This window comes from Miniopterus schreibersii (assembly GCF_964146895.1).
Source record: "Miniopterus schreibersii genome assembly, chromosome: 5".
Classification (NCBI taxonomy): domain Eukaryota; kingdom Metazoa; phylum Chordata; class Mammalia; order Chiroptera; family Miniopteridae; genus Miniopterus; species Miniopterus schreibersii.
Window position 1 is genome coordinate 55,892,808 of NC_138106.1, and position 27,607 is coordinate 55,920,414.

General features: G+C 37.5%; 1 protein-coding gene across 1 annotated transcript in view; it reads left to right on the forward strand.

Annotated features, from left to right (window-relative positions):
* Positions 1 to 25,999, forward strand: part of SLC9C1 (solute carrier family 9 member C1) — a gene marked incomplete at its 3' end in the record, with an annotated part of 66,215 nt that extends 40,216 nt beyond the window's left edge. Inside the window, exons 14-25 of the mRNA XM_081137988.1 lie at positions 1,181 to 1,376; positions 4,460 to 4,645; positions 6,963 to 7,112; positions 8,567 to 8,618; positions 9,787 to 9,935; positions 11,242 to 11,367; positions 12,441 to 12,539; positions 13,095 to 13,268; positions 17,220 to 17,351; positions 17,488 to 17,673; positions 19,613 to 19,739; positions 25,821 to 25,999. Of these exons, the coding sequence (XP_080994114.1) occupies positions 1,181 to 1,376; positions 4,460 to 4,645; positions 6,963 to 7,112; positions 8,567 to 8,618; positions 9,787 to 9,935; positions 11,242 to 11,367; positions 12,441 to 12,539; positions 13,095 to 13,268; positions 17,220 to 17,351; positions 17,488 to 17,673; positions 19,613 to 19,739; positions 25,821 to 25,999 (1,756 nt within the window). The remainder of the gene's footprint in view (positions 1 to 1,180; positions 1,377 to 4,459; positions 4,646 to 6,962; positions 7,113 to 8,566; positions 8,619 to 9,786; positions 9,936 to 11,241; positions 11,368 to 12,440; positions 12,540 to 13,094; positions 13,269 to 17,219; positions 17,352 to 17,487; positions 17,674 to 19,612; positions 19,740 to 25,820) is intronic.
* Between the last annotated feature and the right edge of the window lie 1,608 nt (positions 26,000 to 27,607).

Here is a 27,607-nt window from a genome sequence, read left to right on the forward strand (position 1 = left end):
AAGAAGACAAGAAAAGCAGCCTTACTGCCTGGAGGCTTGGAGGGCCCCACCAGTTTAAGGACAGGCTCATATATGTGTTCATGTTTTATGTTCTTTTCTTAAATAGGACACCAAATTTTAGAAGTTTCAGGTCCTGTGTAACAGATTGGCCTCTGAGAATAAGGAAGTGATCCAGTACTTTAATCAATCTTTGATCAGTAATTAATTAATCATTTCATTTGCATTTTAACCATAAAAATACATTATTATACTATTTGAATAATTAAACATAAAATTAAAAATATGTGAAGTAAAGTCATTCATAGTTTCATCCTCTAGCATACTTGGTATGGAAAATATTTTCCAAAGCATATACATTACTTTAAATTTTTTATAAAATGTAGACCCAAACTCTTCCACCATACACATCCTGAATTTTTCTCGATTTTATGCTTTGACAAGGAAAGATGCTCATAATACATTGTTAAGGGGGGAGGGGGGGAGCTGATTACAGGACGATATGTGTGATATAATTCCTTTTGTGTTTATAGTGATTATATAAGCAAAGAATTGGAACAATATTCAAACTGTTAATAGTAGTTATCTCAGAGAAGTGGAATTATTAGAAAGTGGAAGGGATTTTCTGTGCGTGTGTGTGTGTTTTTAATATTTCCAGTATAAATTGTCCATATCTTATAAACAAAAGTATTTCTGTTCAAAGTACAGTGAAGCCTGGCAGGGTGGCTCAGTTGGTTGGAGCATTGTCCTGTACACCAAAAAAAAATGCAGTTCTCTTCCAGGCAGGGCACATACCTAGGTTAGGGGTTCAATCCCCGGTTGGGCACGTACGAGGACACTGATCGATGGTTCTCTCTCACATCAGGGTTTCTCTGTGTCTTCCTTCCCCTCTCTGTAAAATCAATAAACATATCATCAGACAAGGAATTTTTTAAAAAATACAGTCAAAATGAGTGCGAGGTGAGGAAGGTGAGGAAGACAGAGGCAAAACCAGCCTTGGTCGTTTCCCAAAGGGGAGAATCTGAGGCTGGATGCCCAAAAGCGTTAGCTGCTGACGGCTCCCTCCAGAACTAAACCAGGCTCTGCAGCGCCTGCTGATTAGAACAGAGCTGGACATAGAATGAAAATAATTCAATGTAATTCTTTTATCAGGTAAAACTCTCTCCCCTCCCCTTTTTTTCAGATACTGCTTTCTTCGTTCCTTCCATAAAATAGTATTTACTGATGAATTCGAGTTTGTTGGATTCCTTGTGATACTAATGAATATATTCCCTCTTGTAATTACTTGGGTGCCCACATTAGATGACATCTATGAGACTGAATTAAGACATTCTAACTTCTTTTTTCTTTCCTTTTACTTCCTGGAGTGCCTATTTAAGGTAAATCTAAAGTGTGTGTGTGTGTGTGTGTGTGTGTGTGCGCTCTATTCAAGAGGGAGACTTCCTAACTTCATTTTTCAACACTAGCTACAGTTTTCTGAAGGAGTGTATTAAATTCTTAAACTTACCAGAGTAGTAGGCACATGGATGTTGGTTTTTTTATTTTTCATACTAAATAGATAAATAAATGGCTAAGTAGATTGATAGATACTCATTTATACTAAAAATGATATCATAATTTAATTTTTAAATCCAACATAAAGGTAGTGCTTAAATAATGGAAATATACACCCACAAATTGATAACAATATTGTGTCATACGTATCAAGAAATTTTAAAATAAAATGTTTTAGCCAGAAGATTTAAATAGAAGAATTATGTATGATATTTGGACAAACCTAATGAGTCTCAAGTTTTTAGTGGAAAATTAAAATGCTACTGCAGAGTGCTAATGTTGGGGGGTGGGGTGGAGAGATTCACAACCCATCACATTGTATGTAATAAATTCCAAGTTAGTTGGCGTGACCATAGGATATTTCATATATTTAAAAAAATAAAGCAATTGATGTTAAGATTCGTTATAGGGTGAGGGTGAGAGTAAAGAGTTCCCTAAAATATGTAATATTTTATCCTGTAACATGTACTATAGTGGAAAGAGTGCAGAGCTATAATTCAGTAAATTTGGCTCTGGTTTTGGTTTTCTCTGGCAAACTGTTCACAAGGTCACTGAACTTTTCCCAACTTCAATTTTTTTCTTCTATAAAATGGGTTCGTCTAAATAATCAGTGAAGATCCCTCTAGCTCTATTATTTTTTGTACTCTGCCACGTTTAAGCTCTGTCATAGCCACGCATAGCCACAGCTGCATTCAGTCAGGCCCCCCTAGGACAGGAGCACCGGACTGTGGAGACGAGGTTATACGTCACGGCTGAGAGGATACTCCCAGCGGTGCGGCCCTGTTCTTGTCTCCCGTCTACTTAACTCAAGATTCATCCTCACTGTTGAGTTTTCAGACTTCCCTTCACTTAGAATTTCCTTTACCCTCTTTTCTATTTAGTTCAGTTCTGCTCCTTTGTACTGTGCCTTTTTAAATATCCATTATGTTAATAACAATAAAAATAAATGATCCACTTATAAAGTACTAGTCATTTTGATTATAACATTTCAAATCCTTAAATTAACCTTTAAAGAGAGTGTGTGTGTGTGTGTGTGTGTATCTTTAAGATATATATATCTCCCCAAAAATGTATACACACTTTGAATAATTATTAATTCCAGTGGGTGAGATCTGAAAAGAAAGAAACATCGATTGAGCTCTCGGCTGTTAAAGTGCGTATACATTTTTGGGGGGACACCATGTATATATACCATGCCTTGAATTTTACAAATGAGTGACCTGAGTGTCTGATAAGTTGTGCAACTGGCCTGAAGTCACATAGCTAATGAATAATAAATGGGATCCAAACCCTCCAAGTTGCTGTTCTTTTTAATAAACGATGCTCCCTTAAAATTTCCTTCCTGTATTTTCAACGTTTTCCCAAACACTCTTCAACCTATTAGAGGAATGAGCCTTTTGAATCTTTCTCAGAGGAAGGGTAATCACTTCTCTTCATCTGAGAGCCAGCGGGCGTCATGGCCTGAACTTCCAAACATTCTTTGACAAACTTACATTCGACAAACCCCTTTTGCTTTGAAGCCCACACACCTACCTACCTTCCACACCAGGCTCTTCCTCGCCTGTGGCTGTATTCTAGTGACCTCAAGGGAACCCCTTCACATTTCTGAATACTTGGTATTTGGATAAAGTCTTATTCTTTATACCATTTTTTTCAAGTTCCTAAGAGAATGATTCGGTTTATACCTGTTTCAATAAGAAGGAAATGAGGCACCCGTGGAGGCTAAATGGCGATGTGGGTGGGACTTCATACGACAAGGAGCTGGTCTCCCTCTTTATAGGCTCAGACACTGAATTTCCTCAGCCTGGCCAAGTGTGAGCAGGCTCGAAGGAAATGACTCTACCACGAAACCCATAGGAATCTGTTTATAAACAGCAGAGCAATTTCTTAATTTACAATAAAGCATACGCTTTCTCTGGAACGTGAATCTGTCTGCCTCCTGTACTTTCTTTGAATCATGGTGAGTAGGGGTATAAGGCTGCTGAAAAAGAAAACATTAATCAAAATTACAAGTCAGTATCTTAAGTATTATAATACAGGACTGCGCGGGTGCCGTGGAGGCCAGAAGCAGCAGGAGTTTCTCGCACAGAACAGGGTCAAGGCTAGAGATGCGGCTGCTGAGCCTTGAATAGTGAGTGAGAGCCAAAGCAGGGAACAGGTGCCGTGTGCCCGCAGCGTAGCAGGTGAGAGCGAGGGGCCCTGCGGGGCCGAGGAGCTTCATGCCCAAAGGCTGGAGCTTTGGTAGCTTGGTCAAGGCGCATCCTGGAAAGATGTTAAATTTGTGCGGGGGATAGAGAAACTGAGACAGGAGTCACAGCCGTGAATTACTGTAAAGGGCCTCAGAGGCCATGCTCTCTCTCCACTTCCCTGGCATCAACTGCCATTCCCAGCCTCGTGACTCCTCCCTTCGTGTCTCCAGCTCAGCTGGTATCTAGAGCCTCAGGTGACACAGGCCATAGCTGGCTGGATCTCTCCAGCCAAATACTGTGTAGACATCGCAAAGAGCATATTCAAAATAGATATATTTTCTACAAACCTATTCTCTCTTTAAAACCCCACAGAAAACCCAATTTCCCAGGCTGAAATCCACAATATTTTTGACATCTCCCACTCTCTTAGATACAGTAGGTTTTCAATAAGAGTTTTTTGAAATAAAGAAGGAATGAATTCATAAACTATCATAAAATAGTACTTCTTTTGAATATTTACTCCTTTGGAATGGACTTCGATATATTAACCATTTAATTTCAAATTGTTAATTTAAAATATGATCATGTAGTAGTATTTCAGAGAAGCCGAGTCTTAAGGTAGATCAGAGAAAACCCTAACTAGTGATGTTTCAGTTATTGTGGAAAAATGGTATAGTAAAAGCACAAACGAATAATATAATTTCTTTTTAAATCAACAGATAGCAGCAATGAGGAAGGAATATTTTTTGCATACCTGGAACCTATTTGAATTAGGAATTACATTAATTGGCATCATAGATGTAATAATTGTTGAGTCAAATACCATTGTTAATTCTTTTAATTTTATTCGATTGGTGGTATTTTTTAAAACTGTTCGAATTATTCGAATACTACGAATTTTGAAGGTAAAGAACTATTAAATCATGCAATTTCAAATTCTTCTGACCATTTTATAAAATGTAAACTAAAATAAGTTGACTAGTTTTATGGCTTCCACTTCTGTTGGGCTGATGTCTATATTTTATTTTTTAAACGTATCTTTCTTGATTTCAAAGAGAGGAAGAGAGAGGGAGAGACAGAGAGATGGAAACATCAATGATGAGAGAGTCATTGATCGGCTGCCTCCTGCACGCCCCCGACTGGGGATCGAGCCTGCAACCCGGGCAGGTGCCCCGACCGGGAATCGAACTGTGATCTCCTGGAGCTTAGGTCAATGCTCAACCGCTGAGCCACGGCCGGCCGGGCTGATGTCTATATTTTAAATTTTAGATTCCTTTGACAAATTAAGTTTTATAACATATTATAAATATTCAAATTATATTAGGAATTCATTTAGTATGTGGAAGTATAGAAATATTCATCATAGCCTTTTTTAATAGAGAGCACAAGAAACATTTCATATTAATAAAATTACAAATTAACTCCAAAGTAATGTTTATTATTATAGATGCCTGAAATAAAAGATGTAAGTCAATGACGACAACAACAAAAAATAACCATGCAAATCATTCATGGTGACAAAACAAATAGTACACATTCATAAAAATCAAGAAACCAAAATGTACATTTTATGTTATATAAATTTATAGTATTTTAGAATCACAGCATCAAAAATTACCTTTCATTGTCTTATAGATCTTTCTATAAAAAATATGATGGGTAATTATTTTCTATATTTTTATTTCAATGACATAACACTCCCTCTATCACAAAGCATAAGAAATATACATATATTTATATATATATATATATATGGATACAGATATTCTCTCTCTCTGTCTCTCTCTCTCTCTATTCATACACAAACAAAACACATACAAGCACTATGGGAAATACAAAGCTAAAGAAGATACACTTCATCTAGATATAAAGCTAACCGATTAGAATCTTTACATGTAGAGCTTTCTTACACAAGTTTAAAAATACTTTTGCTATTGAAAGGCATAAGCCAGCCAGATCTAAAAGTATGCAACTAGTAGCGTTTTCCCTTTTAGTATTATTTGAGACTGTAAGTAATGCTAGTGTGCATTTTGATGTGAGGAAGGCAAGTCTAGTGTATTCCAGTAACCAGTTAATTCTTTCTGATAGGAAGATATACAGAGTCAACCAAATTTTTATATTTTATTTTATTTTATTTTATTTTATTATTTTATATTTTATTTTAATTGATTTCAGAGAGGAAGGGAGAGGGAGAGAGAAACATCAATGATGAGAGACAGTCATTGATTGTCTGCCTCCTGCATGCCCTCTACTGGGGACCCAGCCCACAATCTGGGTATGTGCCCTGACCAGGAATTGAACCATGACCTCCTGGTTCATAGGCCAGTGCTCTACCACTGAGCAACACTGGCCGGGCCCATATATTTTAAATGAAGAAATTGGTAAGCCACTTAAGAAAAGTTTGTTTATATAGTCAAAAAATTCTTAATCCTTATGTCAAATGGTAAGCCCTTGGAATGTGAAGATGAATTAGATATAGTCTCTGCCCCCAGACAGCTTATTGAAGAAGGGTAGGTAGGGTAAATACAAGATGGTAGTATGCACGGAACACTAGCGGGGTATAAAAGACTTCTTTTACTAGTTGACACTTGAACTGAACCTTGAAGGATGAATATAAGCTCTACAAAGACTGATGGCAGGTGGTTGGAGGGCAGAGTATGAAGATTATGGAGCATGGACAGGAAAACAGGGAGCAGCCAACTCTGCTGAAGTTAGAGGACTCTACAATGGTGACAGATAACCCGGAGACTTAAGCCCTCAGCAAAGAAACAGTGAGAAATTAATTGTGGGGGTCGAAGAGGGAATATAGTTGTGGTACGTTCTACCCCAAATGAACTATCTAGAAAAAAGTTTAGTAGGAGGTTTGGCAGGTAAACAGTAAAAAGTTTAGTAGGAAGTTAGACAGTCATTTTATACTTAAGCCCAGAAAAATATCAATTGCATTGTTTTCCAAGAATTTAAACCAGTTGAAAATAGCATACAATTCTGCAAGGAAAATAAAGAATAAAGCCATCATTTTACACAGGTGCCCAGCATTATTAGTAATAGGGAAATAGTTCTATCCATGCAGTTCAAAGATACCATGAATACAGTAACAAGAACCTTGACAGGTTACTACAGTTACTGTTGAGGGCATGTCGTTCCTTAATATTATCTATTTTAGTTAAACTAATCAGCTAAAATTTGTACAATTTATATTAAATAGCAGGCTTCTTTTTTCAGCTCGTAACTCCAAAGTTGCTGCAATTAATAGATAAAAGGTTGAGTCACCAGCTGTCCTATAAGTATGCTATACTAAAAGGATTTGTGCAAGGTGAATCGGACATAAGGACTATAATTGATCAGATTGCAAGTTCTAAACAGATTAAACAGGTGAGAAAAAGGAAATACTAAGAAAAGGCTTTATTTTCCCCACACCCTCATTTGCCCTCACCCATCATGTTCTCTGTCTGTATATGTAGATGTGGTCTTTGATCCGTGGTTTGCTAGGTAATATTTGTAAAACTTAAACTAGTCCACATTTATATTAGTGAAATGCATCCTTACTAAAGTGTCTGTGCCATATTAACAAGTCACGAAACTCTTGGAACATGCCTTTCAGTCCTTGCCGAGGCAATTGTGAAACCCATGTGAAGCGGTCAGTACCCTCCCAATGCAAGTTCCAGGATCTGTCAGGCTGCAGATACTTTACATAAGAAATCCTGGAGGACGGGAAGTGGTGGCGCTGTTGAGCTTCCTCATAATTCACAAAGATTCTTTCTGTTTCTCTCCAGCCCCGATTTTCCCACAGTAAATAATAAAAGAAGTAAAGGATGAGGCCCTGGCAAACAGAAAGAAGTAATAATAACTCATCTAGAGGGAAACCTTGTCTAATTCCCTCATTTTGCAGAGGAGAAAATGAAGCCAAGAGAGGTTAAAATGATTAGGCCCCAGAACACGTAAATGGCAAAGGGAACTCTAGGGCCTAAGTTCTAGCTTTCAATTTTTATTTTCTCGGCTGAGGCATATTCACACTGATATGGGCACACAAGTTTGTCAGCTATGTCTTACCTTTCAAGGCAGTTTAGAATATTTGAATGCTATATGTCATATGTACAAAGCTTTGTACTTGAGTAAGCTGAACATTCAATACAAGGGGGGCAAAGTAGGTTTATAGTTGTTTGTATGGAAAATAACACAACGATTAGTAAATAATAATACAAGAATAAACTGTGTTTCCCATGCTCACAATGGTAAGCTTACTTTTTCCGCACCTTGCATGTAGTAGAACACAAAAAGCGTATCTTCCCTCCCTTTACCACCTATAATTTTAAAACTATTTTCCTGAATTTTGTTACTTTTCCTAACCACTCCTATTTAGTACTGCAAATTGAGGCTACCCAGTAGGAAATACAAGAGGACTTGAATCTCTAAGATGTCCTCATTTTTGCTCTGGCACAGCTTGGCCAAACCTAACTCACTTAGGGTTGAAAGCCACCTGTGCACCCCAAAGTTGGAGGCTGTCATAAAGTTGAGCGACAAAGCACCTACCATGCCCACGTTTTTCAGAACCAACAGGATCCTAAAGCAAGTTACTTAAAAGCAAAATAGATGACTCGCCTTCAGGCTCCTCAAGACCAGCCTGGGTAGTGTTGCTTCCCACCCTCTCCACCAGCTCGCTGGAGCAACACAGGATTCACTGCACACGATTCAATCCCAATCACAGAAAAGTTCTCCATATTTTCCCTTAGTTATTCACTTAGGTTAAAAATCCATCGGGTGCAAATGTTCAGGCATCTTATAACGGTCTGTTTTCCAGTGGGGATAATGTTTCTTTTGTTTCCTAGGTGTTACTAAAGAGGGTGATGCGGAATACGGCGCATGCTATGAAAGAGCTAGGTAGGTAGCGCTCACCCCAAAGGGTCCTGCTCATCTCTTACCATCAGTGGTTTTGATACATAAACTCCCCTTTGAGGGAACCCACTTACTACCAATAAATAACTTCAACAATCGATATGGTCACACTTTCGGCTGGATCAAATAGTATAACGTTCCCTCTCGGGACCTGCCCTCTCTGCCTTATGGCACAATGCAGGCCTCTTCATTTCTGTTTAAAGAAAACGCACTTGCATGGCATGATTACACACGCTATCAGTGCCTTATAAATTCTGCTCTCTCCCAAACCAGAAGTGAGCAGACCTTCCTGAGCGACGAAAGAAGTTATTTTTTTCGTGCCACTTGCCACAGGGCTGCTGTCTGAGGATTTAGGCTTTAGAACAGACCTCTGCTGCGGCTTCTGGAAGGCTCGATGCCCAAACGTAGCCACAGCCTACGCCCAGCACCATGCCGAGTCACGCTCCTAGCACAGGACAAATCCCGGGAGTAGGACAGACACATTCCTAGTGGTATAGTGTTCATGCATGAGGAGAAGGGATTTGGGTACCAGGTGGTGGGGAGCAAAAGGGCACAGCAAGCCTGGGAATGAGGCCATGCTTGGGAGAGCTTGCGTGGAAGATAGCTGTCACTTCACACAAGATATCATGCCCAAGGAAAAGCCAAAGGTACAATCCAAGAGAATGAAATTCTCGTGGGCGCCTGGGAATCCAGACTAGACAGGCAGGGAGCGTCGGGGGGGTGAGGCATGTTGAGGCACAGGCAGGGTGAGTGTAAAATGACCCAGGCTGAGTGAAAGACTTAACCACATCTAAGCGCGGAGTTTGTCGTCAAAACTCCTGAGTCAAACAGAATAGAAAAGCAGGCCATGAACTCCAGACCTAGAGCCCAGGAGAGCCTCTCAAGTGTCCAGTGCAAGTGTTAATCCTAAGACTGAGGCTGTCTGTCCTCCTTTATGGCACAATTTTGAACTGAAGTCAAGAAAATGGCAGGCAGGGCTCTGCAACAGCTGGTGAATTATGGTTGATTGCAGAAGCTTCATCAGGAAGAGAGACATTTTCCTGTACTGAGGGCTGCCTTCCACGGGTTTAGAGCAGAAATATTAGCTTATTGTCTAAATGAAGTATTTAAACAATGTCCTCATGTCATCTGAAAATATTTTGTTATTTTTCAGGCTACTTAGAGTATGATCACCCAGAAATCGCTGTCACTATGAAAACAAAGGAGGAGATTAATGTCATGCTCAATTTGGCTAGAGAAATTATTAAGGTTTTTAGGTTAAAAGGAATTCTTCATAAAATTGAAGCTTCTGAAATTAACAAGGTGAGATAGACTATCTTCAAAACAATTATATTGATTTGATATATAGTCATTTATGACCTTCTAACCTACTTTTGGCTCTTTCCAATATAGGCCATCCCTGAGATATGAATATCTAACTTAAAATAATTCTCTAGAACAAAACACACACCATAGAGAGTTTCCTTCCTGTAGCTCCAGTGGTCAGTTTCTCTCTCCTGTCTTGTCATAGTGAGGGATCACCTCTTTCTATGCTTGGACCCTTCCCTAACACCGTATGTAAAATTATCTTATGAATCAATAGGAATAAGACAGAAAACACTTTTTTTTTTTTTAAATGGGCAAAAGACTCGAATAGGCACTGAATAACAGAGGGTATTCAAACAGCCAATAAACATAACAAAAGGTGCCAAATATAATTTCATAAGCTTAATAAAAATTAAAACTAAAATGAATGACCAATACACAACCACCAGAATTCTTAATTTTTTTTTAAACTGACAATACCAAGGGTAAAAAAATGTTGGAACAATTGGACATTAGAGCGGGAGTGTGATTTGATGCAACCGCTTTAGAAAATTGGCAAAATCTACTAAATTTGACCATATATACTATGACATAGCAATTAGATTATGTAACCATATATTTAACAGAACTATGTACATATGTACAGCAAACACTCATAGCAGCATTACAAAGCCCCAAACTGGAGCAACCAAAGTGTTAATCAGTAATCAATAATGCTATGGTATAATAATACAACATAATCCTATACAACAATGAAAATGACATGAACGAATTTTTGCTCCCTGCAACATTGTAGATGAATCTCGGAAACACAATGCTGAGCAAATGGAACCGGACACAAACAAGTACATGCTCTTTGATTTTATGTAAATAAAGCTCAAACCCAGACAAAGCTAGACTCTGGTGATAGAGCAACGATTAACTTTGGATAGGAGCAATAACTAGTAGAGAACATAAGGGAGGATTCTAAGATACAGTAGATGTTTTATTTCTTAATTTGGATTCTGGCTACACAGATGTTTTCACATTGTCAATGTTCTTTGAGTGAACTTTTACGATCTGTGCGTTTTTTTTGCCTATCTGCTGCATTTCAGTAAAGAGGTTTACTTTTAAAAGTTTGATCTACGACCGTAGGATATGACAGCAGAAAAATGCTGTAAGAGGAGAGAAGTTGGACGTTTCCGTGGAAAAACCAAAGTCTCAGAAAAGCAAGAAAAATAAACAGTACAAAGCCATAATTGTTTTAAACATTCTGTGAACACTACTTTTGTTCATCTTCTTTCTTAAATTTTGTGATTTTTAGTTAATAATGGACAAAAAAAGAGAGTTGTTGGATTTTCAACCTATTATCAAGCCACTTACTCTTGCTGAAGCACTATACCATATTCCATGGCTAGATAAAGACAAAGACCAGATAAGCTTTATTCAGGTAACATTTTTATTTCCTAATAATATCCTCTTTAAGGAAATATCATCTTTAATGTACCCACAAGTGATCTTTTAAAAAATAATGATTTAACCATGATATTCTCCAGGTTAAAATTCTTTAGGTGTCCTTTATTGCCTATAGGATAAAATCAAAATCCCTTTGAGTGACCTGCAAAGTCTTCTACAGCCTGCTTCCTGCCTGCCTCTCCATCTTCACTGCCTGTTGCCCATTCATCATATAGCCTATATTCTATACTGAACCAAGCACTTCATACTGTTTCCTAATTCCATTCCACTGTGGGTGCTATTTACTGCTCTGAAATGCCCTTTTTCTCACCTGTTTCTCAAACTTTCCCTGATTATTGCTTCTCTGTAAACATCTCCACTGAAGGTACTTAGAAAAAGAGGCTTTGGGGTCAAACACCCTACCAGTAGATTATCCTGTGGACCAAAGGTGTCACCATTGTACTCATTATATAGCTTTATTACAACACTGAGTACATTACATTATAATCACCTTTATATCTCCCTCCCAAACTGTATTTTTTAGCTCACCCATTTTCTGAATACTCATCTCCTGGGACTTTGCATATTGAATAGTGGGTGCTCAATAAGTGTTTGTGGAATAAACAAATGGGCCTACCTTGTCTTAATAACATTCCTTGTCTATATGTACTTGGTGCTAAAAGACCAATTATATTTGTTGACCTGATTAAAATATTTTTAACAAATAAATTTTTATTTACTTCATTAGATGTTTAAGAGCATGAGTATGCATGAAACATATATGTGCCGTTAGCCTGCATCTGTCCTGATTGTTTTTCATCCAGATAAAATATTGTCATCTTTCCATTACATTCTTATTCCTAGATTAGATTATTTCTTTCCTAACCCATGTATAAACACCCCATCTGACAGTACATGCATTTAGGAATATTCACCTTCTTCTCTTTGCTATTTATAATTTCTGTTCTCTCTTACAAATTTATTACTAATGCAATACCTGAAATCTTATTAAGTGATATTTACTTTTAAAATATTGTTTATAGTGTGTATTTGGTGAATATTTTCTAGGACAGAGCCAAACTTAAAACATTTGATTGTGGAAATGATATATTTGAAGAAGGTGATGAGCCCAAAGGAATTTATATAATTATTTCAGGCATGATAAAGGTAAGACAAAATTATTTCTAAATCTCCTTGTGAGCATTAGTTAAAAACTTTATAAAATTGACAATTAGTAGTTTTCTATGTTAAGAACTGCATTGTTCCTTTTTTAGGTCAGCAGCTGCCATCCAAACAGCAATTTTTCTTGTTCAAACACAATAAATAACATTGTAGATGAAGCTCAGAAACATAATGTTGAGCAAATGAAACCAGACTTTCCTATAGATAACAAAAAAATTAAAAGGATCACCTTTAAGATGAAAAATTATAATATAAATTGTTATTCATCTTGCTTTTGTCTGAGTTGGGGATTAAGCCATTTAAGGCAGGTATAGGTTGGCTGGGTAGGAGGAATCAGAAAGATTTAAGTATGCAAGAATGCTTTGTTTCTAAGTCATTACTAATTTAATAAATATGCTTAAAATCTATGAGTAATAAATATTCTCAAAATAATATGTACATATGAAATTGTTAAAACCAAAAGAAAAGAAAGGCATAAATTAGATAATTTTGGTAAATTAACTGGCATACATATTTCTCTCTTTTTTTGTTCCTGAACAGCTTCAAAGATCAAAACCAGGTTTGATAATTGACCAAACACTCCCTCAGTCGGAGGAAAAAGATCTTCAGATAACTTACTCAGACTATGTGATCAGTGGGGAAATAATAGGAGAGCTAAACTGTTTAACTAATGAACCCATGAAATATTCTGCCATCTGCAAAACTGTAGTGGAGGTCAGAAAACATCACCTTATGTCTTACTGTTGTATCTTGTTAAATATCTAGTATCAAATTTAAGCTTATCTTTGTACTCATTACATGCTTAACATCTAGTGGAGATTTAAAAAACAAACAAACAATGGAATGGTGCCTGGCCAGCATGGCTCAGTGGTTGAGCGGCCAGCTGTAAACCAGGAGGTCACGGTTCGATTCCCGGTCAGGGCACATGCCCGGGGTTGCCGGCTCGGTCCCCAGCTGGGGGTGTGCAGGAGGCCCCCTATCAATGACTCTCTCTCATCATTCATGTTTCTATCTCTCTCTCTCCCTCTCCCTTCCTCTCTCTGAAATCAATAAAAACATATTTTAAAAAAACTAGGAATGGTAAAGGAACAGAACTTGTTAACAGAATTGTATTTACCTGGTATAGTGTCCTAACAAAATGCCTTGCAAAATTAATCTATCATATTGAAAGAAAGAAATATTTAATCAAAAAACAAAACAAAACACAATCATATGAGGTCTCTCATGGGGAAATTAGGTAGGATGTGTTAACTATCAGTACAAAATTGGGAAGGTTAAAAAGGGAAAAAGTCAGACAGCCAGGATCTATTAATAGAAAAGTTGAGCAAAGCGAATGGAAGTTTCCCTAGACAAGATTGAAGACAAAATCCTTAAATCAACAAAGGCTCCCACTGGCCTAATTTGAACTCAAAAAGAACAATGATAGCAAACAATTGAACCCCATAAATACATAAAAATCAGTAAGTCATAATGACACCAATTTTTAAAAATTTCCAATAAGGTTGCTGAGATATCAATAGAAAGAATGAAACATGTATCCTGCCTTTCCTCTCTGAATTCTTCCAAGGTAACAAGAAAAAAAATAATGAGGAAAAAAATTTTTTGTGAAGAATCCCAGCTAACATAGATAGAATGAGAGAATTAGAATATCTACATCATGCCTTCCCTAATGAAATAACGGATCTAAGCTACAACCATCAATTGATGTGGAGTATTAATGGTAAAATTTATAATGAAAGTGCCAGGCTGATACTAAGAACAATCTTAGCTTCATTAAAAGTGGAACAACTTAGTATCGGGTACCTCATGATATGATGTAGCTGAAGTCCTCTTGCCAGCCCTTGAAGTCTTCTAATACAAGAAAAGAGAAAAACCTGAGGCCTCTAGATAGAACCAGTTAACAGAAAATGCAGGAAGGAGAGAAACAAGTTAATTGACACCAGGAGAAAATAATTAGATAAATCTAGAATGTGGGAGGCCCTGCAGGTCAAATGGCCTATTTTACGCCCCGCAAATCAGTGGCATAAAAAGAGGGTGGAAGGAGGAAGGCGGCAAGGAAAAGCTTTGAAAGGCCTCTATCATTCAGCAGTGCATACTAGAATATTTACAAGTGAAATTGTACAACGCTTGGGACTGCATAGAAATATTCTGTCCTTCTGCTTCTGGCTACCGGAAGTGACCGGTCGCATAACTAGCACACCCACGACAAACAACCATAGAACTTGACAAAATATTCGAGGCAAATGTCGTCAGCCACTGGAAAACAGGGAGTGTAAGCCTAGAGACCTTGAGAGAAGAAAAACTCACCCAATATAAGCCCCACATCCACCCTGACCCTGCGCCTAGGGCAGTTTCCAATCACCAGCAACAATACCCCAAACAGAAGGAAGTGGTCCTGCTGAGCTGGGAGGGGACAGGTCAGGGCTGTGGCCGCCAACCTGGTGGCGATCTGCAGAGCCGGGCCAAGGAGCTGCCCGAGGGAGACTGAGCTGGACAGGCTCAGGGTGAGACAAAACTAAACTTACCAGATTGCTAAGAATGGAACAGAGATATTAGAGGTCAAGAAGTGCCAGGGGTTAGGGACGTTTAAGGCTCTGTTTTGTCATTTTGAGGTGTTGGGGAAATGTCCCCTTTCCCCTCTGAGGTCTTCTGGCTGGTCGAATACTTAAAAGGACGTAAGACAGATTCACAGAAGAAAATGACCAGGTGTAATTACATATGTGCGTACAAAGTTTTAGAAGAATATGGGTGCTAGGAGAAATCAGGCCAGGACAAATGCATCCTTGAGCTAAGGGGAAGGGGGAATAGTGGTTTGGGACTCTGAAGGGGAGGAAGGCAGTTTGCCTGGAGATGGCAAAGCAAATGTTTGGGAAATAAATGTTTGCTGGGCCATTTTATCTCTTTCAATGTTGTTGTTGTTGATTTTTTTGTAAAAAAAAGAAGAAATTTGTTTCCGGTTGTTTGTTGCTTGGATATGAAAATGCAATTAATTTTTGGAATTTGAAGTTGTATCTTGCTACATTGCTAAATTTGCTACAAATTCTAGTTAGTTTTGGTAGATTATGATTTTTGAAGTGTAGATATAATGTAATCTACAGTGACAATGTTAGTGTTTTCTTTATAATTTTTATGTGAGTTTATTTCTCTTTCTAGCCCTATTGTACTAGATAAGTGGAAAGAATACAGTTAACAAAAGATATGCAAGCCCTCTACAATGAAAACTACAGAATATTTTCTTGAGAACTCATACAAGCTCTAAATAGAGAGGTAGAACAACTTCATGGATTGGAAGTCATAATTTTATTAAGATGTCCATTCTTCCCAAATTGATCTATAGATTTAATGCAATCTCAATGAAATCTTACAGAAATGTTCAAGCTGCCTGTAAAATTTATATGGAAATGCAAAGGACTTAGAATAGATAAAACAAATTTGATAGAGAATAACAGTAGGTGACCTACAGTACCTGATTCAAAGACATTATAAATCTATAATGATCAAGTTTACATGGCATTGGCCTAAGGTGAAGACAGTATAGATCAATGAAACGGGATGGAATTCGGAAGTAAGTCCACACTCACATAGTCAACTAATTTTTGACAATAATGGTATTTTCAACAAATGATCCTGAGAAACTAGATATCCCTGTGGAAGCAATGGAACACTATGCACAGAAATTAATTGGGAATTACGATGGACCTGAACATAAAAACTACAACCATAAAACAATCCAGAAGAAAACACAAGAGATCCTGAATAGGCAAAGATTTCTTAGCCAGGACACAAACAAGCACCAGCCACAAAAGGAAATATTGATAAACCTGATGTCACTGAAATTAAAGTCTTCTGCTTTTTAAAATGACACCATGAAAAATACGAAAAAGTCAACTGTCGGAGAGCACGGGGGTGGTCACAATACCTTTATCTAAAAAAGGACTTGACAAAGGAACCTTTAAATAAGTCCTACAACTCAGAAATAAGACAAGTTACCAAGTTAAAAATTGGACAAAGGATTTGAACAGACACTTAGCAAAGGAATGTACAAATGGCCAATAAACACATGAAGAAGATGCTCAATATCATTAGCTCTCAGAGAAATGTAAATTAAAAGTACGAAGAGCCCGGCCAGCATGGCTCAGCAGTTGAGCGTCGGCCTATGCTCCAGGAGTCGGGGTTGATTCCTGGTCAGGGCAATCCCACTCACAGATGCTTACACAAGAGAAACTAAAGCCAACATACACAATGTCTTATACATTCAGAGCACCGTATTCCTAACAGCCAATAGTCCATTTTTGTTGTTAGCAGCAGCATTTCATTGTTGCCTGAAAGGTTTGCTCCCCTCAAAGAATGTATTTATAAAAATATTTACATCTTTAGTTAAAAAAGTTAAATGCTTTTTGATACTTTTCTTTCTATTTCTTTTCAGAATCTGTAAGAAAAATAAAGAATCTCTCATCGGATCATGTAGTCTTTAATATTTAGTGCATAATAAGATCACACAAATGTTTATTAATATAAACATTTTATTAGGTTTCCAGGCAATAATATGAATCTTGTATAATTTAAATTCTTAGCTTCAATATTATAGATAAATGAGTAAAACTTATATCCTTAAGCTATAGGTGCACAGAATAAAATATTAAGTTCATATCCCTCTTTTTCCAGACATGTTTTATTCCCAAAAACCACTTGTATAGAACTTTTAAACAATGCTGTCCTCAAATGGAATATAAAATGTGGCTAAAACTTGGACTTTCTATTACTGCCAAAAAAATCAGGGAACGTTTATCCTATGAGGTAAGAAGTGTTTATGTAAACGTGTCCTTTTTGCTAAGTGGAATTGCGTTCAAGTACTGTTAGAAATTAACTATTTAGGAATTTATATTAAACTTGATAAACAAACAGTACACTACAAATTTTTTTTTCCATCCAGGATTGGAACTACAAGATGCAATTAAAACTCTGTAATGTTTATGTAAAAGATATACCAAAGGGCACCAAGTGTGATATCTATGATGAAACTGTAATTTATGTCATCCTCATAAATGGAGTTGTGGAGGATTGCCAATTAAGAAAAGTTTATAAAGCACCTTCCTTAATTCCTTTAACATGCCACCAGGTAAAGAAATATTGATTCATGTCTTCAGGTCAATGTGCCATATGTCCAACAATGTATTAGTGTTAAAAAAATTGTCACGCCGGCCAGGCATGGCTCAGCGGTTGATCATTGACCTAGGATCCAGGAGACCGGGGTTCAATTGCAGGTCAGGGCATGTGCCCGGGTTGCAGGCTGCAGCCGATCAGTGACTCATCATTGATGTTTCTATCTCTCTCTCTCTCTCCCTTCCTCTCTCTGAAATCAATAAAGATATATTTTTTAAAAATATTGTCACTTTTCCACCTTCCTATCCTGTCCCTTTCCCATACCACTCCATAAACACACAAGCATCCCAAGTTCATTGATTGCTTTGTCACTGGGTAGCCCAAACACCAAGCTATTCCTGTTCAATGTCACTGAGGCAGGCCAAGCTGTACATTTTAGCCACAATTAGATGTTGTTGCAGTTGTAAACAGCAAAAGAGGGCCTATTAAGTGCATTTACACATTGCAAAAGGACTATACTCTCAGGACTCTATCATTAGTACTCTAGAAAGGTCCTTCCTGGCCCACATTCAACTGAGTACCAGTGATATTTCCCCAGCTACTCTGAAATGAATATAAAAGTAAAAAGCATCTCGTTTTTAAGCAGTCAAGTTTTCTTCCAATCAAAATGAGAAGCTATGCCTTGTGAAGAAGGAAAGAAAGAAGTGTGTGTGTGTGTGTGTGAATGTGTGTGGGTGTGTTGGGGGTAGAATAAATGGGGCATGTGTCAGGAAGAATCAATGGACATATAAAATACAGCTACAGAAATTAAATGGAAAGAGGAACCTAGATTCAATTAAATTAGGTATATATTTTATTTTTTTCCTTTTATTGAATTTATTGGGGTGACACTGGTTAACAAATTATATAGGCTTCAGATGTACAATCGCACAGCACATCATCTGTATACTACAGTGTGTTCAGAAACAGCTCTAGATGCTGAAGTGATCAAGACAAATGAGATTTGCAACTTGCCCTCAAATGAGCTCTCAACCACGTTGAGAGAAATATAAAATATATTAAATAAAACATTTACCGCTATGCCAGAAGTACTTACAGGGTAAATCTGGGACACAAGAAAACCATGGGGTAAGGATAAGAGGAACACCACCAGCACCAATGGGATGCCCAGGGACAGGAAGCGAAACATTCTTCTTAACTATGGGGCTCCCGACCTCTGCTCTTGAATACCTAATAACAGAACTTTGGTGTAGGTGCTAGTTGGGAATTTAGATGGGATGGTCTAGCAAGAGACTCTCGAGGTAGCCCCAAACCTACCCAACTCTGTGCACTCCCCTAGGCATAAAGCCCGCTCACTGTGATTCAAAGAATACTGAAAACAACCCAACACAAAGTTGAAGAATCTCTTGAGCTCCTGTAATTTTTCAATTACAGTTGACATTCAATACTATTTTATATTAGGTTCAGGTGTATAGCACAGTGTTTAGACAATTATCCAATTTACAAAGTGATCCCAAGAACAATTCACGTACCTACCTGGCACCACACACAGTTATTATAATGTTATTGACTATATTCTCTGTGCTGAACTTCACATGCCCAGAATACCATTGTTTTTTAAAGTAACTCTTTGCCATGTAAAAAATAAAAATAAAAACAAAAACAAAATAACTATCTGGGTGTTATTTTAAGGGGTCATTGATGATTAACCCTCGATCATTTTTCTTACTTGTAAGAGAAATGAGCAAAATATTTAAAAATCAATGAAGGTGTGTGGAATATTGACTTTCACAAAACAAACATGTTCAGGAATTTTAATATCTCTCCTAATATGTAATGATGTGTTCAATTTTCAGGCACAGATATTTAGGGAAGGTCGGGAATAGTAATTTACCAGAGAAACATTTAGTTGTATGGTATTTACTCAGATTAACTTATATTTTGTCAATTTTCAGATACAAGGCACTGAAGATTTCACAAAGGTAGTGATTGTTCAGACTTCGATTAATATGAAAAAATTCAGATGGACCGGTACAAAGTATGTGCCTGCATTTAAAGCATCTGGTCCAACAGCAAAAGAAAGTGAGTTAGATTTCTTTGAGCCATTGAAAACTTACTTTCCACTTATAAAATAGCCATATAAATATTTGGAAATTGTATTCATCCTGCCTAGAGCACTGAGGAATCCTTTTAACTGCCATATTACATTTTTAATGTATGTATTCAGACTAAGAATATCTAAGTTATAGTTAGAAATTATTCTATATTTCATCTATAAGAATAAACATGTATAATTATCAAATTAATATGAAAAAATTATTAATGAGGGAGCTTATAGCTCTTCCCCCAAGTTAAAATATATTATATAGCAGTAATAATGAAAATAGTGTTGTACTGAGTGAACAATAGAGATATAAATCATTGTAACTGAATGGATATCTATTTAATAACCTTCATACAAACTCCTCATGATAAAAATTAGATCATAACAGTAATGACTGTTTAATAATTACTATTAAGTCATTGATTAAAAGTCAGAAAATAAGTTTCAGGTAGATTAAAAATTGAATAGTAAAGAATTAAATTATGGAAATAAGTAATAATAATTCAATATTTATCATTTCACTGAAGGGGAAATAATACTCTAAATTTAGAAATATAGAAATTAATTTTAAAATTCTGAGTCTCATTAAAATGTAGCTAATCAAGAGGTCAGCAAAAGATAATTCAGATAGAAAAATATACATTGAAAACAAAATGTGAAAAAATGTTCAATACTGCTAATATTTAAAGAAACAGAAATTAAGTGTTTGATTTATTAGTGAGATTTTTAAAAAGAATTATAATGACTATTAACCAAAAGAAAAAGTAGTTAATCTGATATATATTCTTACTTTGTTGATACCAGTATAAATTGATAAAGTAAATTTATCACAGGATTCCAAAAGCTATAGAAGTGTTCATATCTTTTGAGTAAGTAATATAATTTCTATTTATGTCATTATACTTCAACAAAATGGTAAATTAATAGTAATAATATAATTTCTAGACAACTGAAAAAATAAAGCAAAACTAGTAAAAAATGGTAGTTGAGCATTACCTATAAAAACAAAAATTAGAAGTAATCAAAATATCTAATGATAAATGAATGGTTGATTAAATTAACACATCAATCAACAATTGATTTCCCACATAGTAACTGGGGAAAAACCAATGACATATGTCAAGTAAAAATAGCAATGATGTACGCAACATTGTGTTGCTAATTTTAAATAAATTTTATCAGTATCATGTTACAATTATAAAGCTGAATCCATGTGGACACACAATACTGTCATCACATGAGTCCCCACTGACCTTTAGATTCGCCATCAACAGGACGTAGTATTGGAACCTTCACCATCTGCCCACCTGTCAGTCATCGCCCCTCCTCTCTCTAAAACTGAGTCACATCAAGTGATGCTGGCTCAACTGATATGGGACAGCTGGTGGTGTCTCACTCCCTAACCCTTCACGTCCTCCTTTTCCTTCTGCCAGGAACCCTCTAAATATTCCCCTCTCCACACTCCCCATTCCCTGAAGCAAACTTCTTCTTATCCTTTAAATTCAACTTCTTCAAGGAGCCATCAAGATAACATCTCACATTCACAAAACTGCATTCTCCTGTGTGCTCTCATAGCCCGTTATCGCATACGGTCCTGTTTTTTCTTATTGTATTTTTGTTTTGTATGTTTGATGGTCTGTCTAGTCCATTAGAATACAAACTACAGGAAAGCAGGGATCATAGCTCATTTGCTTTCCTATGTATCCCCATTGCTTACCAGTGGGCCTAGTGCTTTCAATACATATTAATATAAAAGTGTTTGGGGATGGTGGGACAATCCATGATTTTGTTTTCCTATTTTCCAAACTTTCTGCACATTTATTACATAATCTTTATAATAAAAGACTTCTAACCCTTTTTAAAAAAGTGACTCTTCTTCCCACCATTGAGATTACCACCGATTTCAGATCATAGGCCCTGACTGTGAGAGGTTCGAATCTGGTTGAATTTGATGGACTAATTGAAACAGTTCTGTGTTTCAGCACTTGAACTAACAGGGTCTTTTTTTGAACCATCTTCAAACACAATACATGAAGAAGTCCTTCAAACATCTACTGAGGTAAATTTAAAGTATCCTTTTTCAAAAGTTTTATTTTGGGTAAAAGAGAATTTTGCATGTATTGAAACTGCCAATGTGTTCCTTTTATTCTGAATGATTTCACCTGCTAATCATTTTGTAGACTTTGATATGAACTCTTTCTGTTAGTGCAAGGTACAGTGGAAATTGTATTCCTATTTTGAAGTAAATATTAGAGAAATGATTAAAAAAAAAACACAGCAAAGTTCAGGAGATGCCAGAATATTCCTCTTGAATCACATAAGCAACCAGGCACTAGTGGGGTGGCTGCGGTTGGAGTGCATGTGACCTTACGCTTCACCTTGTGCTGAAACTTTGTCTGAAGGCCGTATTATACCTCAGCTGTGCACTGGGGATCTTCCAGGCTGAAGGCAGTTTGCCACTGTTTTCACAATGCCTGTCACAAAGAAGGAGCTCAATAATAAATGCTCTAATCTAACTAGGTTAACCTACGTTATTCAGAAAGTCCCACAAATACTGATTAATTTCAGGGTCCCCTATGAAATTAAATAAGCCACTTGAGGATCTTGGGATTTTTCAAAACCTTAAACCAACTTTGCAAGAAGATCCCAAAGTATGAAACACTATAGGGCCCTGGAAATGAAATGGGAGCAAAGAGAAACAGAGTGGAAGCCCCTGGTGATATCTACCCCAGCCTACCTGTAGACTGGATCTTAGGGAGTTCCAGATGGGGTAGAGAATTTACTTTCAATTCCAGCCTTTGCCAAAATGGTTGTGTTACTCCAGGAGATGCAGATTGTAATACCCAGAATCTGAGAAGTGCCTGCTATAGATACACAAGCCAGAAAATTGTGTATTTGGTTGTTTAAAAATACGTTTTACATCAATGCAGCCCATTTGCTCAATTAGCACTAGGCATAAACTTCTGAAAACACAGGCTCCTTCCCCCCCAATCTCTCCTCATGAATGAATTTTGAATGAAAGGTGGTTATAGATTCTATGGGGACACTGAAGGTATTCTTTTCAAGTCCATCTTTGACTCGTATGTATCTAAGTTTCCTGGGCCTTCAAGAGGCCACCACTCCTCTTTAATACCCAAGTTCCCACCCTACATAGTAGGAGGAAGTTCGCTCCCTCCTGAAGTATTTTGGAGTCTTCCTGGGGAAGCTTTTCCTCAAAACTCTGCTGGTGGTTGTTTGCTACCTGGAACTTCTGACCCGCTAGCACAGGGGCTAAGAGGATGGGCGCTGGCGTGAAACTCCCGGGTTTGTCTCCTGATTCCATCACTTATTAGCCATGTGACCTTGGACAAATTTCTTAACCTGCCTAAGCACCATTTTTGCAATCTATAAAACAGGGTAATCGCAATACCTGTCTCCTAGTGCTGCTGTGGGGATTGAGTGGAAAGAGCTTGGCACGTCACAAAAAATCCATGCGCATAATTTCCATTAGTCTCTATTAATCCCGTCTCAGCTTTGTAAACTACTTCTCCAAACTTCTTTCGCTCCTCCGACATTATGTTTCTTAAATATATGGATCCAGTTGCCTCCTCTAATTCTCCCAAAACAGTTGCTGCTGAAGACAAGAAAATAACAAAGGAAAATTATGATTTTTAAAAAAATGAGGAGGAGGGCAGTTAAGATAAAATGCTAGATGGCTCCTAGAGCCCGCTGCTAGGCTTCTTTCTGCCCAGTCGTGGATGCTGATGCTCTTCTTGTACCTATGCCCCCAGAGTGCTGTTTTTCATAATCAAAGAAAAATTGATTGCACGATGGTTACCAATACCGAGGAAGTAGTGTGAAAGTGAGAGGAAGTCCAGTAAGTGTTAGAAACATCAGTTAGTGAGACACAGAGAGACCATCCAACTGCATGACTTAGTAGATGTTTTTTCTCCTTGATGTTGGATCCTGGCCATGTTTCGGAGACAGCTCTCTTTCCACTTCCCCCCAAATCCTACCCTTACCACCACCACCCCAGAATTGTGGCTTTATCTTCACCTAACGAAAAGGCCTGTCACAACATCAAGCAGTCCCAGTTCTTGGTCTTCTGCCCTACAGGCCAGATTTGACATCAGCCCTGCTTTTATTAACAGTCTTGAAATCTGACTGTTATCTCCTATCTTAATTTCTAGCCTCAAAAGCATACAGAAACACTCGGTACTCTCAAGAAGAAGAACACCTCTAAGCACACCTAGAATAAACCTCGATGAACATCTGGTAAGTTGCCACGGCCTCAGTGTGGCCAGGGCCGCCCCTGTTCCTGCAGACAGACACAGATGGAAGCCAGAAGCTCATCTGTGCTTTGTGTGGTGGTGTGAATTATATACCGCTTTCCATAGTCACTATTTGCAATACAATCATTTCCACTAGCCAGTTGCTTCTTCTAATGACACTGTTTCTAAATTCTAACTTGGAAAGTTAATTCTAAAGTAAGATTCCTTAATCTAGATTTGGATAACTTGATAGACTCGTGCTTTCCTCTCTATATTCTACTAAACCTCACTTGCACCATTGGCTGCTCTCAATTCGGCTGCTCATTTTTCAGGCTGTGGAATATATAAACTGTCAATAATGAATTTAAAAAAAGAAACAGCTGCTTATTGAGCATGAGCAAAGTCTTTACGGAGAAAAGAAAGGATGTTCAGAGTAGAGGACATAAGAGAGCAAGATTTTGGGGGAACAATGAATAGACCAGTCTGACTGTTGGTGTTTTAAATGTGGCATCTGTGGGGAATTATCTGTATATATGAGTGCTTCATAGGACTCTACGTTACATAGAGCATATCACTAGGTTAAAAAATGACCTTCAGATAAATCATTTATCTTCATTTTAAAAATGTTGACTCTCGAATGCCACTTTCTATGACAAATACCATATTTAAAAATAGATTTAAAGACTAACAATGCACTATTAAAAAGTATTTGCAAGAATTATTTGCAATATGATCAATAGCTTTACCTGGGAAAAATGTATACAAAATGATAAGGAACACATTATGATTCTGATAGGCAAACTTATGAACAGCCAATTCGGGGAAGCGACAATACCCAAATTGTGAAGAAAATTAGAAATGCAAAATGAAATAACAATAATGTATTGACATTTGTGTGGTTTTTTTAAACAATTTTTATTCAACGATAACATCTATTCCTTTGAAATTGATGAAAATAGAGTCATGCTTGTTTTCTCACATTTTCTGGGAGATGAGTAAAAGGAATTTCGTAACAAAAGTCATAAAAATGCTCACACATTTGACTAAGTGATTTTGCATCTAGGGATCAATCCAAAGAGAGTAATCCGAAGCATTACAGTAGACATATGTACCATATATGCAGCACACGACTCTTTCTAATGGCAAAAAATGAGAAAGAGCCCAGTGCCCAACAACAGGAAAGTACGCAATTTCACTACTGGACATCATCTCTACAAGGAAATACCATACAACCATTACAAAGATTAGTCGAGCAGTCCAGTGTAAAATATAAAAGAAGACAAAACTGTATGTACAACATTTTTAACATAAAAAAAGGCCAGAAAAGACAAATCCAAATGATTCGATGATTCAATTAGGTGTTAGAAAGATGAGAGTACAGATGGTTTTGTTCACCTCTCTTTTTTTATGTGATTACATTACTCTTATCATGAAAAACATGGCTGTGAAACGATTAAGCCTTCCTCAAATATAAAGTACTTGAAAGTTGTCCATTCCATTCCACCACCCTTTACACTCAGCGGTCACAGTGCTATGAATGGGAGTGGGACCAGCCAGAGCTGAAGCTCAGTGAGTGAGAATGGCTTCCATCAGTGTTTCCCACATGGGAAACCCTCCTCCTGATAATCCGCCAATTCCCCTGTCCAGTTCCACAGGCCCCAGTGCCTTCTCCGACTCTGACTCCCAGTTTTTATCATGTGGGAACGACACTGACCCTCTAATACATCCTGTTCTGGGTAGTAGGTCAATGTTGAAATATTCCAAGCTGTTTCTGGGCTTGTTTGTTATTGTTTTTCCCATTTCTGTTAGGGATGGTTGACAAGGCTGTTTTGAAGACTGATGCAAGTATTCGCTGCTGTCGTGAGATGCGTCCTGTTTCTGGAATACATGTCCCTACATCAAGAGGGAGCGACTTCAAGCTGGATCCCTTGTGGATGCTCTTGGTGCCACGTGGAAAGAAGTTTGGACCTTGCAACCATTCCTTTTAAAATTCTTATGTTTTGCCAAATTTCCTTGATTTAAAATATCGATTACTTTAAATATCTAAAACACCTCAGAAAATTTTAGAGTAAGCTTTAATTTTAGAGCCAGAAAGCAAGCTTATGCCACCTAGTTTGTCTATTGTTCCCAGAGCAAAAATGGTTCAATTCACTTTATGAAAAATAAAGTATTACTTATTAAAATGTAGTTGAAACATTGTTCTTGAACCAAGGTTTGAGTTCTGTCATTTATTGTAGTTCACCTTTCTTGGGAGTGTTCAGGGTATTGAAATAGTAAAGAATGGAAACTGATTTATACCAAACCATAGGACACAGACTTAAATGAAACTTCCAGCGTTCACCGTTATATTTATAACAAGGAGCACAATGCCTAACACATATTTTTAAAAAATTGTCTTAACAGTAAGAATTACTGTGTGCTTTCTGTATGCCAGATGTAGAACAAATGCTATACAGTTTCGAGCTTACAGAACCTTCACAGCAACCACATAAGCTTGTTACTATTATTCCAAATTGACAAAAGAGTAAAACGAAAAAATGAGGAGTGTAATTTGCCAAAAGCCTTGCAGCTAATAAGAGGCAGAGCAGAGACTGACAACAAGCCTTTTGTGGTGATTAGCTATTACACCATATACCCTTCCAGTATGTGAAGTACTAAATAAGTATCTGAAGAATTAATAAACATTTAAATGTTTGTCTTCAAGGTCATGCTTCCATGGGGGGCCGGGAAGCCTGAACGCTATTCCAAGCTTTGTTCTTGCTGCAGCTAGTGGGAGGCACATTTTAGAAGCCAAGTATAGAGGCTCCATTCACAAGATGTCCTTGTGGAGCAGATAATTTGGTTTGCTCCTATTGGGAAAGCTAAATCAAACGATCACTTCTTTCCAAAACTCACCTCAACCATTCCCACCCCCCCCACCCCCAGAGATAATTGCATAGCAGCTCTTTTAGTGTTGGGGGGCTGGGGGATCTTTTCCATGAGTACCTTTCCTCTCTTGAGTTCTGAACCAACTAAAAATTAAGACAGAGGATGAAGACAGTTGGAAACTGAAACACACACCCAAGCCCCCCCCCCCCACACACACACCTTAATTAGTGGCTGAGCTGACAGAGAGAGGCCTTCTGACTTCCAGAATTGTATATAGTAACTGCAGCAGGCATTTATCATTAAGCTTACTGTGTAGCTGAGAACAGTAGAACATATAACATTTCTAAGGGCAATTTCTCTTCAAAAAGAAATCAAGAAGAAGGGGCTTGACAAAGTCCAGATTCTGCTTCCAAATCTGTCAACCTGGTCAGCCACTGCATCTCAGCAGAATGAAGGAGGCGGTGTTGTCAGGCCAGGGGTGTCAGGGCAATGGAGAGTCCAGCCCTGAATCTGGAATAAGACAACAGGAGGGAGTAGTTCTCTCCACAACAGTAGCTGTCACAGAGAGCTCAGCATGCACCAGACACTCTTCTGGGGGTTTTGCCTTCATTAGCTCTGGCAATCATCCCATGACCTTTAGGAAGGAAATGCTACCATTACCCCACTTCACAGAAAAAGTAATGGAGCTTAGGGAATTCAGATAAATTACTCAAAGTCAATATTAGATG